At 49.3% G+C, this 14,760-nt stretch overlaps 1 protein-coding gene across 2 annotated transcripts in view; it reads right to left on the bottom strand.

Moving 5' to 3' along the window:
* TRIM50 (tripartite motif containing 50) overlaps positions 1–14,760 on the bottom strand; it is a 145,419-nt gene that overhangs the window by 64,460 nt on the left and 66,199 nt on the right. For both annotated transcript variants that reach the window (XM_085649662.1, XM_085649661.1), the window contains one exon: positions 8,777–9,007. In XM_085649662.1, the coding sequence (XP_085505788.1) occupies positions 8,777–9,007 (231 nt within the window). The remainder of the gene's footprint in view (positions 1–8,776; positions 9,008–14,760) is intronic.

The raw sequence follows: 14,760 nt of genomic DNA on the forward strand, positions 1-14,760 counted from the left end.
CTTAGCTTCCCAACATTCTAAACCGCCTCCAACTGTCACAGGGCTCTGGAATGTTCTGGAAGGTGCTGGTAGGTTCCAGTGGATGCTGGTGATGTCACAGGTGGCCACCATTTTGTGCTCCAGGCCCTCAGACAGAAGTTTCAGGGGTAGATAAAATGGCTCCCTGAATCTGCAGCAACACTAAAAAATCTGGTGGTTCCCAAAAAGGAAAAATACCAACAGGGTTTGAGGCAAAAGTGGGACAAAATAAATAATGATGAGGAGGGACCACCCAAAGGGCTGACAGGTCTAACACGCGTCCCCCCCAGCTGAAAGTGGGGAGAGCTACCCAACCCCTTGGGAGTTCTCCTCACTAAGGCGGAAATACCTTGAGAGACCGTCTGCATTGGCGTGGTCCACTCCAGGCCGATGTTCCACCTGAAAGTCCATTCCCTGTAGGGAAATAGACCACCTCAACAACTTGGGATTCTCCCCCTTCATCTGCATCAGCCAACGAAGGGGTCGGTGGTCGGTCTGAACTAGGAAGTGCGAGCCAAACAGATATGGCCGCAACTTCTTCAGAGCCCATACCACTGCAAAGGCTTCACGCTCTATTGCACTCCACTTCTGTTCCCTGGGAAGTAGTCTCCGGGATAGGAAGACCACGGGTTGATCCAGACCCTCTTCATTGAGCTGCGATAACACTGCCCCAATGCCATGTTCTGATGCATCTGTCTGGACAATGAACTCCTTGGAAAAGTCTGGGGCCCTTAAGACCGGGGCCTCGCACATGGCTTTCTTCAATCTCACAAAGGCCTGCTGACAAGCCTCCGTCCAGACTACCCGTCGAGGTTGTTTCTTGGACGTGAGCTCCGAGAGGGGGGCTACGATGGTACCGTACCCCTTCACGAAGCGGCGGTAATATCCCGTGAGGCCCAGAAAAGCTCGGACCTCAGTCTGTGTCTTGGGGGGTTCCCAGGCCATGATGGCCTCGATCTTCGCCTGGAGGGGTTGCACCGCTCCCCTACCCACCAAGTGTCCAAGGTACACTACCGACCCCTGCCCGATCTGGCACTTGCTGGCCTTGATCGTCAATCCAGCTTGTCTCAGGGCCTGGAGAACAGCTTGCAGGTGACGCAAGTGATCCTCCCAGCTGTTACTGAAGACGGCTATGTCATCCAGATAAGCAGCAGAGAAACTCTCCATTCCGGTGAGGATCTGGTTTACCAGGCGCTGAAACGTGGCAGGTGCGTTCTTGAGCCCAAAGGGCATCACACAGAACTGGTAGTGGCCATTGGGCGTGGAGAAGGCTGACCTTTCCCTTGCTTCATCAGTCAAAGAGATCTGCCAGTACCCAGAAGTAAGGTCAAAGGTACTTAGATATTGGGCAGCTCCCAGCCGGTCAATCAATTCATCCGCCCTAGGGATCGGATGAGCATCAGTTTTGGTCACTGAATTCAGTCCCCGGTAGTCCACACAGAACCTCAGTTCCGGTTGGGCACCCGGTGGTGCAGCTTTTGGTACTAACACCACCGGACTGGACCAGGGGCTGCTAGAAGGTTCGATCACTCCTAGCTCCAGCATCTTAGTGACTTCACTGTGAATGCTGGCCTTCACCTTGTCTGACATCCGGTAGATCTTGGACTTCACAGGTGGGCTGTCTCCTGTGTCCACGTCATGGACGCACAGGTGAGTCCTACCCGGAACAAGGGAGAACAACGAAGAGTACTGTCCCAGGGCCTGGCGACAGTCCTCCTGCTGTTCAGGAGTTAGAGATGGGGAGAGAATCACTCCCTCCACCGACCCATCCTTTTCTTGAGACGCGAACAAATCGGGGAGAGGCTCGCTTTCCACGTCCTCTCCTCCGTCAGTCACCATCATCAAGATGACTTCGGGCCTCTCGTGGTGGGGTTTGAGGCGGTTGGCATGCAGCACCCGCAGGGGCTGACGAGGGGTCTTCAGGTCCACCAAGTAGGTAGCCTTACCCTTCTTCTCCAACACCTCAAAGGGTTCTGACCAGCGATCCTGGAGGGCACTAAGCTCTCCTGGTTCGATCACCCACACCTTCTGGCCAGGCTCCAACTCCACCGGGTGAGCATTGTGGTCGTACCACGCCTTCATCACTGCTTGGCTGGCTTCCAAGTTGTCAGAAGCTTGCTTCCACAACTTAGCCATTTGGCTCCGGAAGGCCAGCATGTAGCTCACCACATCCTGGGGAAGCTTTCTGGGAGTTCTTTCCCATCCGTCTCTCACCAGGTTGAGAGGTCCACGTACAGGGTGCCTATACAGAAGCTCGAAGGGGCTGAAGCCCACTCCCTTCTGTGGCACTTCCCTGTAGGAAAAAAGTAAACAGGGTAGGAGGACGTCCCATTTCCTCCGCAGGCTTTCAGGCAGACTTCTGATCATGCCTTTCAAGGTTTTGTTAAACCTCTCCACCAGACCATTGGTCTGGGGGTGGTAAGGAGTTGTGAACCGGTAGGTCACTCCACACTCCTTCCACATGGCCCGCATGTACGCTGACATGAAGTTGGTCCCCCTGTCGGACACAACTTCCTTGGGAAAACCCACTCGGGTAAAGATTCCCATCAGGGCCCTAGCCACAACAGGTGCTGTTATGGTCCTCAGAGGTATTGCCTCTGGGTACCGTGTGGCATGATCCACCAGGACCAGGATAAACCTGTGACCAGCTGACGTTGGCGGATCTAACGGACCCACAATGTCGATGCCCACCCTTTCAAAGGGGGTGCTAACGACAGGAAGTGGTTCCAGGGGAGCTTTCAGCTTCACCCCTGTTTTCCCACTGGCTTGGCAAGACACACATGTCCGGCAGTAGGTATCGGACGACACTTTCATCTGAGGCCAATAAAAGTGTGGGACAAGACGGGCGAAGGTCTTGTCTTGCCCCAGGTGTCCTGCCAAGGGGATCTCGTGAGCCAACTCCAGAAGGAAGGCTCGATAACGTTGAGGGACTACCAAGGCTCGTGACAATCCATGTAGGGGTGCCTTGGGTTCACTGTAGAGGAGGCCATCCTCCCAGTAAACACTGTAGTTCCCTTCAACGTTCCCTGCTGCCTGGGCTTCGGCCTGTCGCCTCAGCCCCTCAAGGGTAGGGCACTCCCTCTGGCCCTGGCAGAATTCCTCCCTGGACGGGCCTCCCTCCACGTGCCACTCGGCCGGGATGGGTAGGTCCTCCAGTTTGGTAACGTCCCCCACCGCAGACTCCTGGTCCACCACCTCCGGTGGCCTATCCGTACTACGGGGTGCGGACGCCGAGGCAGGCTCCTCCTGTCCTCGGTTCCTCCCTTGACTGGCAGCTGACTGGGCCTTTGTTCCAGGCTCCAGCCGAAATGAACTCCCTCTTCGGGTAGTCGCGGACCTTGTGCTAACACAGGCCCAGTCAGGTGTACCCAGCATCTCAGTGTGAGTCCGGTATTCCACCTCCTTCCAAGCGTTGTGCTCCATGTCATTCCCCAGCAGACAATCGACTGGCACGGCAGGGCTTACGGCAACTCGAAGTGAACCTGCAACCCCCCCCATTCAAAGGGAACCTCAGCCACTGGATAGTGGCCGGTTCTGCCGTCAGCCATCGCGGCTGGGTGGAGTACATCGGGAATTACCTGCTCTGGAGACACCAGTTGACTACGTACCATAGTCATACTGGCTCCTGTGTCTCTCAGAGCCTCCCCTCTTTGGCCGTTGATGGTGACCCACTGCCCATACTTTGCGGTATTTGCGGGCACCTGGATCTTGGGAACCATCTCCCGTTCTCCCAGGGACACTAAAGTGACACCCGCCCACTCCCTTCCCTTAGTTAAGGGCATCTCCTCCCCGAGCACTACACTAGCTACTCCGGGGGTCTTTCCTCCAATGGGAGGGGGTGGTCGTTTCAGGCACTTCGAATCTCCTTTATAGTGTCCAACGCCACCGCACTCGTAGCAATGGACAACCCTTGGCTGCTGACTCTGGCCAGGATTAGGGTTTCTGGGTGGGTTAGCCCTAGGGGTGAATCCTGTTCCCTTCCCTTGGAAGTTATTTTGGGGGCCTTTGGAGAACTCCTTTTTCTTTTCCCCTCCCTCTTTCTTCTGGGGGGTGCCCTGTCCGGCCTTTTGAGTATCCCCTCCAGTCCCCCTTGTGGACACCCGGGTACTAGCCCAAATGTCCGCCTCCTCAGCAAGCTTCCGGGGACTGGTCAGCTTGCTATCCACCAGGTGTTGACGCAGTTCAGGGAAACATTTCTCGAGCAGGTGTTCCTTCAGTACTAGATCAAACAACCCCTCGTAGTTCCTTACTTCACTGCCCTGAATCCAACCCTCTAGTGCCTTCTTTGCATAGTCCAGGAAGTCCACCCAATTCTGTGTGCCCAGTTTGTGACTACCCCTGAACTTCTGTCTGTACTTTTCGGGTGTTAGTCCAAACTTTCTTATGAGCGCCAGTTTCATGGTGGGGTAGTGGGTCTGCTCATCCTCCTCGAGGGCCAATAATGCATCCCTACCAGCTGGAGGCATGTACTTGTACAATCCCGCTCCCCAGTACTTCTCTGGAACCCCATGGGCCCTCAACGAGACCTCATAGGCCGCTAGCCACTTGGCGATATCGTCACCCGCCCCATAGCTAGCTACTATGTCCTTTGGCAGGTAGGGTTTGGGTTCCCTGGTGTACTCTCGTTCTTCGCTGCCACCGTTAGGTACAGGGTGTGCCCCGATTCTCAGGAACTGAAGATCTATTTCTTTCAGCCTTATCTCATGAGCCATCCTCTGTTCCTCCTTCTCCTTCTCCAGCCTTGCTAAGTCCCATGTGAGCTGTCTTTTCTCCCTCCAGTCTGTTAACTCCACTTCAGACAAGCCACCGCTAGAGGCACTGCTGCCCTTCCTGGAAAGTGTCCTGGGCCCCGCTGACAGGTTCCCCACCTCAGGTTGGTACAAACCAGCTCCCTCACTGTCGGGCTCTCTATCCCTGTCCTCCTCCTCAGCCTTGCTTTCTCGGCGTGCCTCCCCCCAAGCCCTTAAGCTGGTTTGGAGTGCACCCTTCTTTGCTCCTGGGGGACAATACACCCCCACCCGCTGGCAAAACTCCCTGAGTTGGGCCACAGTGTACGTTTCTAAATTCTCCAGTACAAACTCCATCTTGCCCACTCAGGTCAGAGGACAGTTATTTGCAGTAACAATGCAGGGGGGTACCTTATATAATACCTCCTCCCACCACCAGAGTAAATTTGGAAAAAACAAAAACCCACAATTAGGAAGGCCGCTTTGAGAAAACTCCCGGTGTAGGCCTATGGACTACCCACAGTTATTGTTGAGTATACGTAGGCACAGCTCGATCCCACCACTGAACACCAATTATGTTAGAAAAACACACTCCCACCGGAAGGGTGGTGGTGTTCTCCCAGACACACTGTGGTAGCTTGGCTCGAGTGGTCAGGAATCAGGCTCCGTGCTAAGCATACGACATACCCAAACAATAACCATGCGTGCATCCGTTCCAAAAACGACTCTACACCGTAAAAATTATGAAAATATCTTTCTTTATCTTCTTTTTCTCTTAGTTGCTGATTAGATAAATAATAACACAATCACAATATACAAACTTTTTAAATAGTGCAGGTCAAATAAATACTGGCTTAATGATTCAATAAATAGGGGTGATCATAAATAATGAAGGCATAAATATAAGTGCAATACATACAGGCAATTAAATATTCTGAGGCAATAAATACTGTAAACCAATAAATATTGTGCATCAATAAATACTGTGGACCAATAAATACAGTGAAGCAATAAATAGGTTAAATACAATAAATACAGTGCCCCTAATAAATAATTAAAAGCTGACAGTGACACTCATAGAATCAGATCACATTTGAATTCCTCAGGGCTGATTTGGCCCAGGCACAGCTTGTGGGGATGTGGAAGGCTTGAGGGTGTCTACTCCCTGGCTTGGACAAGGCTGAGGCCTAAACTGAGGTAGATCAAGGGGGGAATACCAGAGACCTGGCTCTCTCACTCCACACAACCCCTCTAAATTAGTCTCAGCTCACCCCCTGGCACAGTCAGGTTGGTTCCAGCACCTCCCTAGCCCCTTAGAGCAGTCTCTCAGGTCTCCACAGGGCCTTAGGCGCCCTCTACTCCACTTACTGCCCTTTTTCTGATGCTCCGACGCCGCTGGAGTCGTGTCGACGCCGTGAGGCGGTTCCGATTCGATGTCGGCGGCCTCGGCGCAATGTCAGTTCTTGACGACGCCGGTAGGCGGTTCCGGTTTCGATGTCGGCGGCCTCGGTTCGATCTCGACCTCCGATTCGATGGCGTCGGGCAGTCTTTACTCGATGTCGACTTCGGGCGGCTCCGGTCCGATGGCGACCTCAACTTCGATGACGTCGGCCGGCCTTGACTCGATGTCGACTTCCGGCGGCTCCGGAGTGCGATCCCCACTCCCGACCTCCGATGCTCCTCTCCTCAGGTTCCGGCGACTCCGGAGTGCGATCTCCACTCCCGACCTCCGGCACGACTCCCGACCTCCGATGCTCCTCTCCTCAGGTTCCGGCGACTCCGGAGTGCGATCTCCACTCCCGACCTACGGCACGCTTCACCTCGGTCTCCGGCGACTCCGGAGGGTAGACTTCACTCCTCCGATGACGCCGCTCACTCGACCTCGGGTGACTTCCTCCTCGACCTCTGGTACTCCTCACGACCTCTGACGGCGCCCTCTCTCGACCTCTGGCGGCTCCGGGTACGACGTCCGCTTTCCAGTCGGCGCCGCTTCTCTACCTCGGGCTCCAGGTCTCAGGCTACTCGACGTCGGACTCCAGGGAAACCAGTTTCCAGGTCAGGATCTTGCTGTGCTCTGTTTCTAAGGCCTGTTCCTGCTGTCCAGGTCCTTAGGATGGTTTTTCTTGCTTCTTCCCACACAGGGCTCCAGGCTGGGCTCAGTCAGTAGGGACTAGTATCAAGGGTGGGTTTATGGACCCCACTCCAGGCACAAGTTTCCACCCCTGCTGCTTCACTCCTTCCTCCTTCAAGTTTCTGCTGCTCACTCTTCACCAGTCAGGTGCCAACTGCCAGCTCCAACTGCCAACTCTCTGTCTTAGCTTCCCAACATTCTAAACCGCCTCCAACTGTCACAGGGCTCTGGAATGTTCTGGAAGGTGCTGGTAGGTTCCAGTGGATGCTGGTGATGTCACAGGTGGCCACCATTTTGTGCTCCAGGCCCTCAGACAGAAGTTTCAGGGGTAGATAAAATGGCTCCCTGAATCTGCAGCAACACTAAAAAATCTGGTGGTTCCCAAAAAGGAAAAATACCAACAGGGTTTGAGGCAAAAGTGGGACAAAATAAATAATGATGAGGAGGGACCACCCAAAGGGCTGACAGGTCTAACAAAGAGGCAGTTGGATGTTGCACCCCTGCAATGAATCTGCTAAAGGCTATTATTTTGCCCGACCATACCTGAATTGAAATATCAAGGTTGGCTATATTTGTACTACTTATTATGATATAATGTGGGGTTCCATCCTGGAGTGGTGATGTGCACTAGTGGACACAACGGCCTGCTTATTTTAGTGCCGCTCTCCATTCAGTTTCCGGAGGAACCAGATTTCAAATGCTTAGACAAAAGATAGCAGTCTTTGAATTTTCTCCCGGATATCTTAGGAAATTGAATGTCTAATGGTCACAAGTAATCACGCAGATATACATCTTTACATTAGAGATGATGCAATCTTTAAGCTAGAAATAAGTAGTTAAAATGTAGAAAGGACAGTTAAGGCAGTGATTTCACTATGGGAATTTAGTGCAAGAACTAGTTTGATTTTAGGTTCTTTCCTGCTTCTGCAGTGTGCGAAATAAAATATGCTTGTCCATATCCAAGCACGTGTTTGAGAATCCCTGGTGCCAAACTCATTGAGGCTCATGGGACATCCTACACACCCATTACTGAATGTCTGAATCATTAAGAAGGCGAGATGGAGGGTCCCACAAAATCACTGCACTTGGCATGAAGATATATCCTCATCCTTGTATTTTGTCATACCAGTCAAGTATTCGGGTGTCCTTTTGTGGTGCATGAGCCCTAGTGCACTCTGTTACATTATGCATTTTTAGCTATGCCATCAGCAAAGACCTTCTGATTCTATTAAAACTATATGTATACTTTACTTACTTTTAGGAGCTTTCACCAAGCTTTCTTAGTCTATTAGTCTGATTTGTGCATTCACACTTTTATTCCACCCACTACAGCATACAACCTGGGTCAGGCAACTACAGATATTGGCTGACTTCACTATGAGGGAAGACACTCTGTCCTTTCATGTAGGAATAGGTGCACAAAGTGGGTCCGTTTCATGCCAGAGACTACTATGGCAATGTGTGATTTTCAAGACCAAAATCATAATTTTACTTTTAGCCTATATTTATTTTTTAGATTGAAGTGGGTCCTGAAGCTTTCCCAACAATAAAGTTTTGAAAAAACTAGAACAAAACAAGACAAGCGTTGACAAAGCCAAACAGCTGGCAGCCAACACTAGACCTACTGACTTTGCCAATGTTTGTTGTCATGTGATGCTGTGTGCCAGAATATCTGTGTAAGTGTGAGGTTGTGGAATGCTGGACACCTGGCATCCTGTCCTTAAGGGCTCTCGGGGAATATGATGGGTAATAGCTGCAATTGGTAAGTTAGGTGTTTTTTGTGGCACTTGAGCAAGCAACTGTTGCGACACAATAGAAGCTTTCTTCATTTTTGGTGTACCTGAAGGAGAGGGAATGCTCATAAAATGGGCTTGAATTAAAAATAGGAGTTTGAGCTTACCCGAATGAAGTCTAAGTTGTTCTCGTTGTTAAGGTTCTCCAATGAGCCTTCAATGTCTTCAAAGTACTTGAGAGTCTCTGTTATCTGTTGAGCCTGGGCTTCAATGGAGGCGATGAGGTTTGAGCTCTTCCTCCTCATGGTCTTCAGAAAGTGAGCCTCTTCATCCTCAATGTACTTGTGAAGCTCCTGGAACTCTTTCTGGATCACAAACTTGAAGGCATCAGACTCGTTCTGTAACAAAAAAAACTGAGTGTAAGTAGCTTTGGTCTGTGTTCTTAATTGCGGTCTTCTGCTGGACTCAAATTAAGTTTCCCACTCACATATTATAGCCATAGAAACCTTGAGTTATCCCGATCTAAAAATGATATAGCACAGAGACAAACCCATCTTTGAGCCTAACCTCAAATGTTCTTCTGAGAGATATAATGAAAAGATTTTTTCCGTATTAAGTAGCCAGTGTTAAGATACGAAGTCTTGATGTTGAACACATCGCTTATGTATTTAATGAATGTTTTTCTGGTAAACAAACAAGAAACGGCAATATTCATGAACCCAACTGGAAATGTTTAGCCTCTCTCTCTTTTTTATTCAGGGAGGGACAAGGAGCCTAGTTTTGATTAGGTCATGCTCAGAAGGCACCAATGGAATATTGAGAACAGGAAGAGCAGTTCCTATGGGTAGCTAGTTAGGGAGGGGGAGGAAGTGGGGAAGCACAGGTCTTTTCTTCGTAATGCCCTCACACACCCCAAGGGATGTCATGCTTCATCATTTGGGCATTTGCCCCTCGTCAGGCCGGCGCTGCAATGCCTGACGGGCTCCCGAAACCGGGGCTCTTTGTCGGGGATCTTTTGAAGAAGCCGTATGGGTGCGTGTGGGTGTGAGGGCAGGGTAGTGCACGAGGAGTGAGATGTTTTAAAAAAGGTATAGGGCCGTCCTACTTATTTGAGTATTTTATTAATGAGGTAGCTCTAGCCTTGGTAAAAAGAAGTGTAGAAGCCCTAATTAGGAGTGATGGTCCGTAAGGGCTAGTCATGTGAGGGTGTGGTCAACATGTTTCGTGCCCCAGCTGCCCCAAAAAGGGTCAATGGCACTTCGTCGGGACCAAAAAATAGAACGTTTAAAGGTGAGTGCACTACCGTTTTAGCACTAGTTGCTTGGAACGGTAGGGGGTGATTAATAAGGAACTGGTACTGAGATGAGGATAGACCTGTGGTAGAAGGGAGAAACAACAAAAAAAGGGAGGGGGGAAGAGAAGGTAACAATAACCAGCGATAAAACCAGCCATCGGCATATAGAGTGAATATACTGGACATCCGAGCGCCTCAGTGAAGAAAAAGAGTACACAGGTATACTCTTAGTGTACTCTAGGTATTTGACCAGTGGGTGGTGGAGAGACGGCGTAGATCCGTCATGGACCTTCTAATAGTAGGGTGTCAGACGTAGAGATCGTTCCGACGGTACCGTGCAACGTGGACGGACTATAGAAGGTCTCGAGTGACTATGTCGCATACCAGTTTGTATATTCAAAAAAGTACTGTGTGATGCTATAAAGTAATCCTGTGCTGTGCGCGTGTGAATCCATCAACCGGTATCCAAAGACAGGCAGGCATATTTAGGAATAAAATCGATAAAACTAGTGACAAAATGTCCACGTGGAACGAAAGAGAGGTATTAATTACAACGATAGTTTGTGGGACAGGGAAGGCTGAGGTTGTTCGTGAACTAGTTCGCATACTAGTGTGAAGGCATGCCACAAAACGCACTGATTTTAGGACATACTACACCGTAAACGAAGCACAATTAGGTAAAAGACTCACCCCTCACGACCTAGTTCTGGACAGACGGGGATGACATCAGAGCACAATAGTTGCTCCGATTTCTATGGGGAGGCCAACCACAGATGGGAGGAACAGATAGGAGAAAAAGGGGGTCAAAATTACATTCGCATACTGACAAGACTGTCGAACGGGCTTACCAACGGGATCCAGACATCAGGTCACGGTACTCACGTAGGTAGACTGGCAACTTGCTGGCGTCCTACCCTCGCTCTGGGCCCCGTGCAGGATACTTCCCGGGTGCATCTTAAATAGCGTTGTTGAAAGACGTCCCTCGACGTAGTGGCCATATTGGAATGGGCTCTACTAGCGCTCATGTCATGTGACATCCGGCGCGTATGGAAGTAAACGGCGGCCATAACAGAACGGGGCGACTACAGTTGTGGGATAGTAACTAAGTCAATAGGGTTAAAAAGGGGGCGGGGGGGGGGGCGGCGGGAAGGGTCGAGGGGTGAGAGTGATTGCAACAATTCACCGTGTAAATTGACACGTATAGTTATTTATGATACCTCTTTTGGAAAAGAATATTTGTAATTATTTTTACAAAAATATTTTCCTTTTCAGTTGGTGTGATCCCTGGGCGGGAAAGGTCGAGGGGTGAGAGTGATTGCAACAATTCACCGTGTATGTTGGCACGTATAGTTATTTATGATACCTCTCTTGGAAAAGAATATTTGTAATTATTTTTACTAAAATATTTTCCTTTTCTGTTGATGTGATCCCTGGGGGTATTAGAAACCCTAGGGCACAACCCAAGATGAACAGGGGGTAGGAGGAGTGTGGGGGGGGGGGAGGGGTAGGTTGATGCGGACAAAACTTCAGGGTGGCATAGGAAGGGCTTGTTTTAGTGATTCATTTCAGCCCAAGGTATGTCATCGTTCAGGCCCCTCGTGTGTGACGCAAGCTTGAACACCCAGCATTGTTCCTTTCTAAAGAGGGCTTCTTTGGTGATAACTGGGAAGGCCTCTAAAATAGTCCAATTTAGCTCATTTGGTGTATGATTATGTGCCGCGTAGTGAGAACACATCTTAGTGTTAGTTTTTTTGCAACGTACATTGCTTCTGTGTTCGGTGAGTCTTGTCTTTACTGGGCGTGTGGTCATCCCAATGTATTGCAACGAACACGGGCATGTGATTAGATAAATGCAATTGCGTGTGTTGCAATTTGTGTGTTTCTTCTGGGTCCAAATCCAGTTGGTAGTTAATTGGACTGTTTTGCTAACTCGGGTAAGTGGGCAAACCACACATTGGCCACAGGGGTAATGCCCGCTTACCGGAGGCAAGTTCCACAAGGTATTAGAGACTATAGGGGCCGGTGGTTTGGGTCTAGTGTTAATTAGGAGATCCTTGATGTTGGCTGTGCGTTTGAATGCAAATCTCGGTTTTCTTAGAGACAGATCACCCGAGTCTAGTATTCGCCAATGTTTATTGATGACCCTTTTTAACAAGTTAGACTCTGAAGTAAAGGTGGTCACACATGTGATGAGGTCTGATTCTGGTTTTGTCTGAGATTCGAGAAGGGTTGACCTATTGGTGTTGCGTGCTCGTTTTTGTGCATTGTTGATAATACGGGCCGGATATTGTCTCAGAGTTAGATTCCTACCAAGTTCAGATGCTTGCTTATTGTAGTCATCTATCTTGCTACAGTTCCTACGGATGCGTAAGAACTGCCCATAGGGGAGAGTGTCTTTTAGTGCCTTGGGGTGAAAACTATTATATAGTAGAGGACAATGGCTGTCGGTGGGTTTTTTATAAGTTATCGTCTCCAAGGTACCCATGTTTTTGATGATCATCAGATCGAGGAATGGTAGTTCCTGTTGGGAACAGGTTGCAGTAAATTTGAGGAAAGGGTTCAGACCGTTCACCCATGACAGAAAGTTCGGGATAATATCCATGCTGCCTTTCCAAAAGATTAAAATATCATCAATGTAACGTCTCCAAAGGAGAACGTTACTCAAGAATGGATTAGTGTCCGTGAGCACATGTTTGCCCTCAAAGTCTGACATGTAGAGACATGCCAGGCTCGGGGCGAAGGTGCTGCCCATCGAAGTTCCTTGGGTCTGATGGAACAGTTGATCCTCAAATAAAAAGAAATTCTCAGTAAGAGCAATATTGGCACATTCCATAATAAAGCTCACGGGGGTTGGTGAATCCCAATTGGTATTGAGCAGGATCGTCTCCACCACCTCAAGAGTGTTAAGCTGAGGGATATTGGTGTAAAGGGCCTCCACATCCAGAGTGAGAAGTACGTCTGGATGTGGGCCCTCCTGGTTAGTAAGTTCAATCAGTTTTAGAACATCTCTGGTATCTTGGAGAAATGTAGGAGTGGTTTTCACCAATGGGCGGAAAAAGTAATCGCAAAATTTGGATAGAGGTTCCAAGAGGGACCCTATGCCGGACACAATGGGTCTCCCGGGAGGTGGGGAGACCCCTTTGTGAATCTTTGGCAAGGTGTAAAAATAGGGTAGTCTAGGGTTGGTATTGACTAAAAAGTCTGCTTCGTTTTTTGAAATCCATCCTTGGTGGAGTGCCGCCGTGACCATGGAGTTGATTTTGGTGGAGAGGCGTGGTGTAGGGTCTGTAGTGAGTGGTGTATAGTAATTAGTATTTTGTAGTTGGCGTAGACATTCCGTACGGTAGTCTGTGCTGGCCATAATAACTATAGCACCACCTTTGTCAGCTTCCTTGATAGTAATAGAGGCGTCATTAGCCAAGGTTTTTATAGCTAATGTCTCAGCTTGAGTGACGTTGGAAAATTTCCGAGATTGAAGTTTATCAGAAATTTCTTTGAGTACTGCTTTCTCAAAGGTTAAGACTTCTGGAGGCACCATACTTGAGGTGGGTGTAAAGGTCGAAGGTTTACGTAGACCCGTATCCGTTGGAGGTAGGTTGGGTTGGTTGCCAAAATAGGCCTTGAGGCGGATTTTTCTGAAGAGATTTTGAACTTCAAGATTAGTGCGAAAGACATCCACTTTGGGGGTAGGAACAAATCCTAGGCCCCTTTTCAGGACGTTAGTTTCTGTGTCAGTAAGAGAATGTTCTGACAAGTTGACAATTAGTTTCTCTTCTCCTGGTGGCTCCGTAATTCCATATGTGGTGGTGGTTGCTGAGCCTGATCCTGCCATTGTACTTGTTTCTGCTGGTTTTGTCCGCCTCTTCTTCTTCTGCCTCGCCCCTTGCCCCAGCCTCTGCCTAAAAAAGGTTGTGGTTGGTAGGGAGGAAACAGGGGTGGTGGTCCTTGTGGATATTGCCACATCGGTGGTCCATGAAATGGAATGGGTCCCTGATAGGGGGATGGTCCTTGGAATGGTCCAGGTCCTTGATAAGATTGTTGACCATATCCGTACATGGTATTGGTCGGTCTTCTAGGATATTCGTTCTGATGGTAGGGACCTTGCGCCTCGGAACTGGAGTTACTTCCTGAGGAATTTGTACGACGGCGAGAGTTAGTACTTTCGTCGGATAGGTAATCATCTCCAGAAGGCACAAAATCATCTTTTAAATAAGGATATACCTTTTCCTTGCTGAACCGCGTGATGTCCTTTTGAAGTTTCGTAACTTTTTGTCTCATCAGGTAGTCTTTATTGTCATTGATCTCTTTCGTGATCTCGGCCAGCTTGGCCTTGAAGGCGGCGTTAGCAATACTGGCTTTGATGTTACCTTCCGCTAAGGTGATTTTCTGTAGAAGTTCATCTGCCAGCCTTTTAGCGGTCTTAATAATAAGTACCAATAGATCCCTGGTGCATTTCCATGCCACCAGGGACCATTCTTCCTTAAATTGTTTATCCTCTAGAAAAATCCTCGGGGTGTTGGTGACGATCAACCCATTGGGTGCTATATTGGCACGCAGGTATTCCGTCATGATGGCTCCATGCATGATAATTTTCATGAGTTGCCTTTTCATGTTTGTGATGGTTGTCCAATCGCCGGCAGAGCTGCTGGTAGAATCTCCTCCATCTGGATCCAGTAACGAGGGTCCACTCAGAATTTCTGAGACGCATTCCTCATCAAAGGAGAGACCTTGGTTATTATCCATGGTGGCGTAAGAGAACTGGCTACTACTGGTAGCAAGAGAAAAAGAACGAAAGTCCCACGGCTGAGCCGCCGCGCTTAACTTTTTTATTCAGGGAGGGACAAGGAGCCTAGTTTT

Source organism: Triturus cristatus, chromosome 3_2 (genome assembly GCF_964204655.1).
Source record: "Triturus cristatus chromosome 3_2, aTriCri1.1, whole genome shotgun sequence".
Taxonomy (NCBI): domain Eukaryota; kingdom Metazoa; phylum Chordata; class Amphibia; order Caudata; family Salamandridae; genus Triturus; species Triturus cristatus.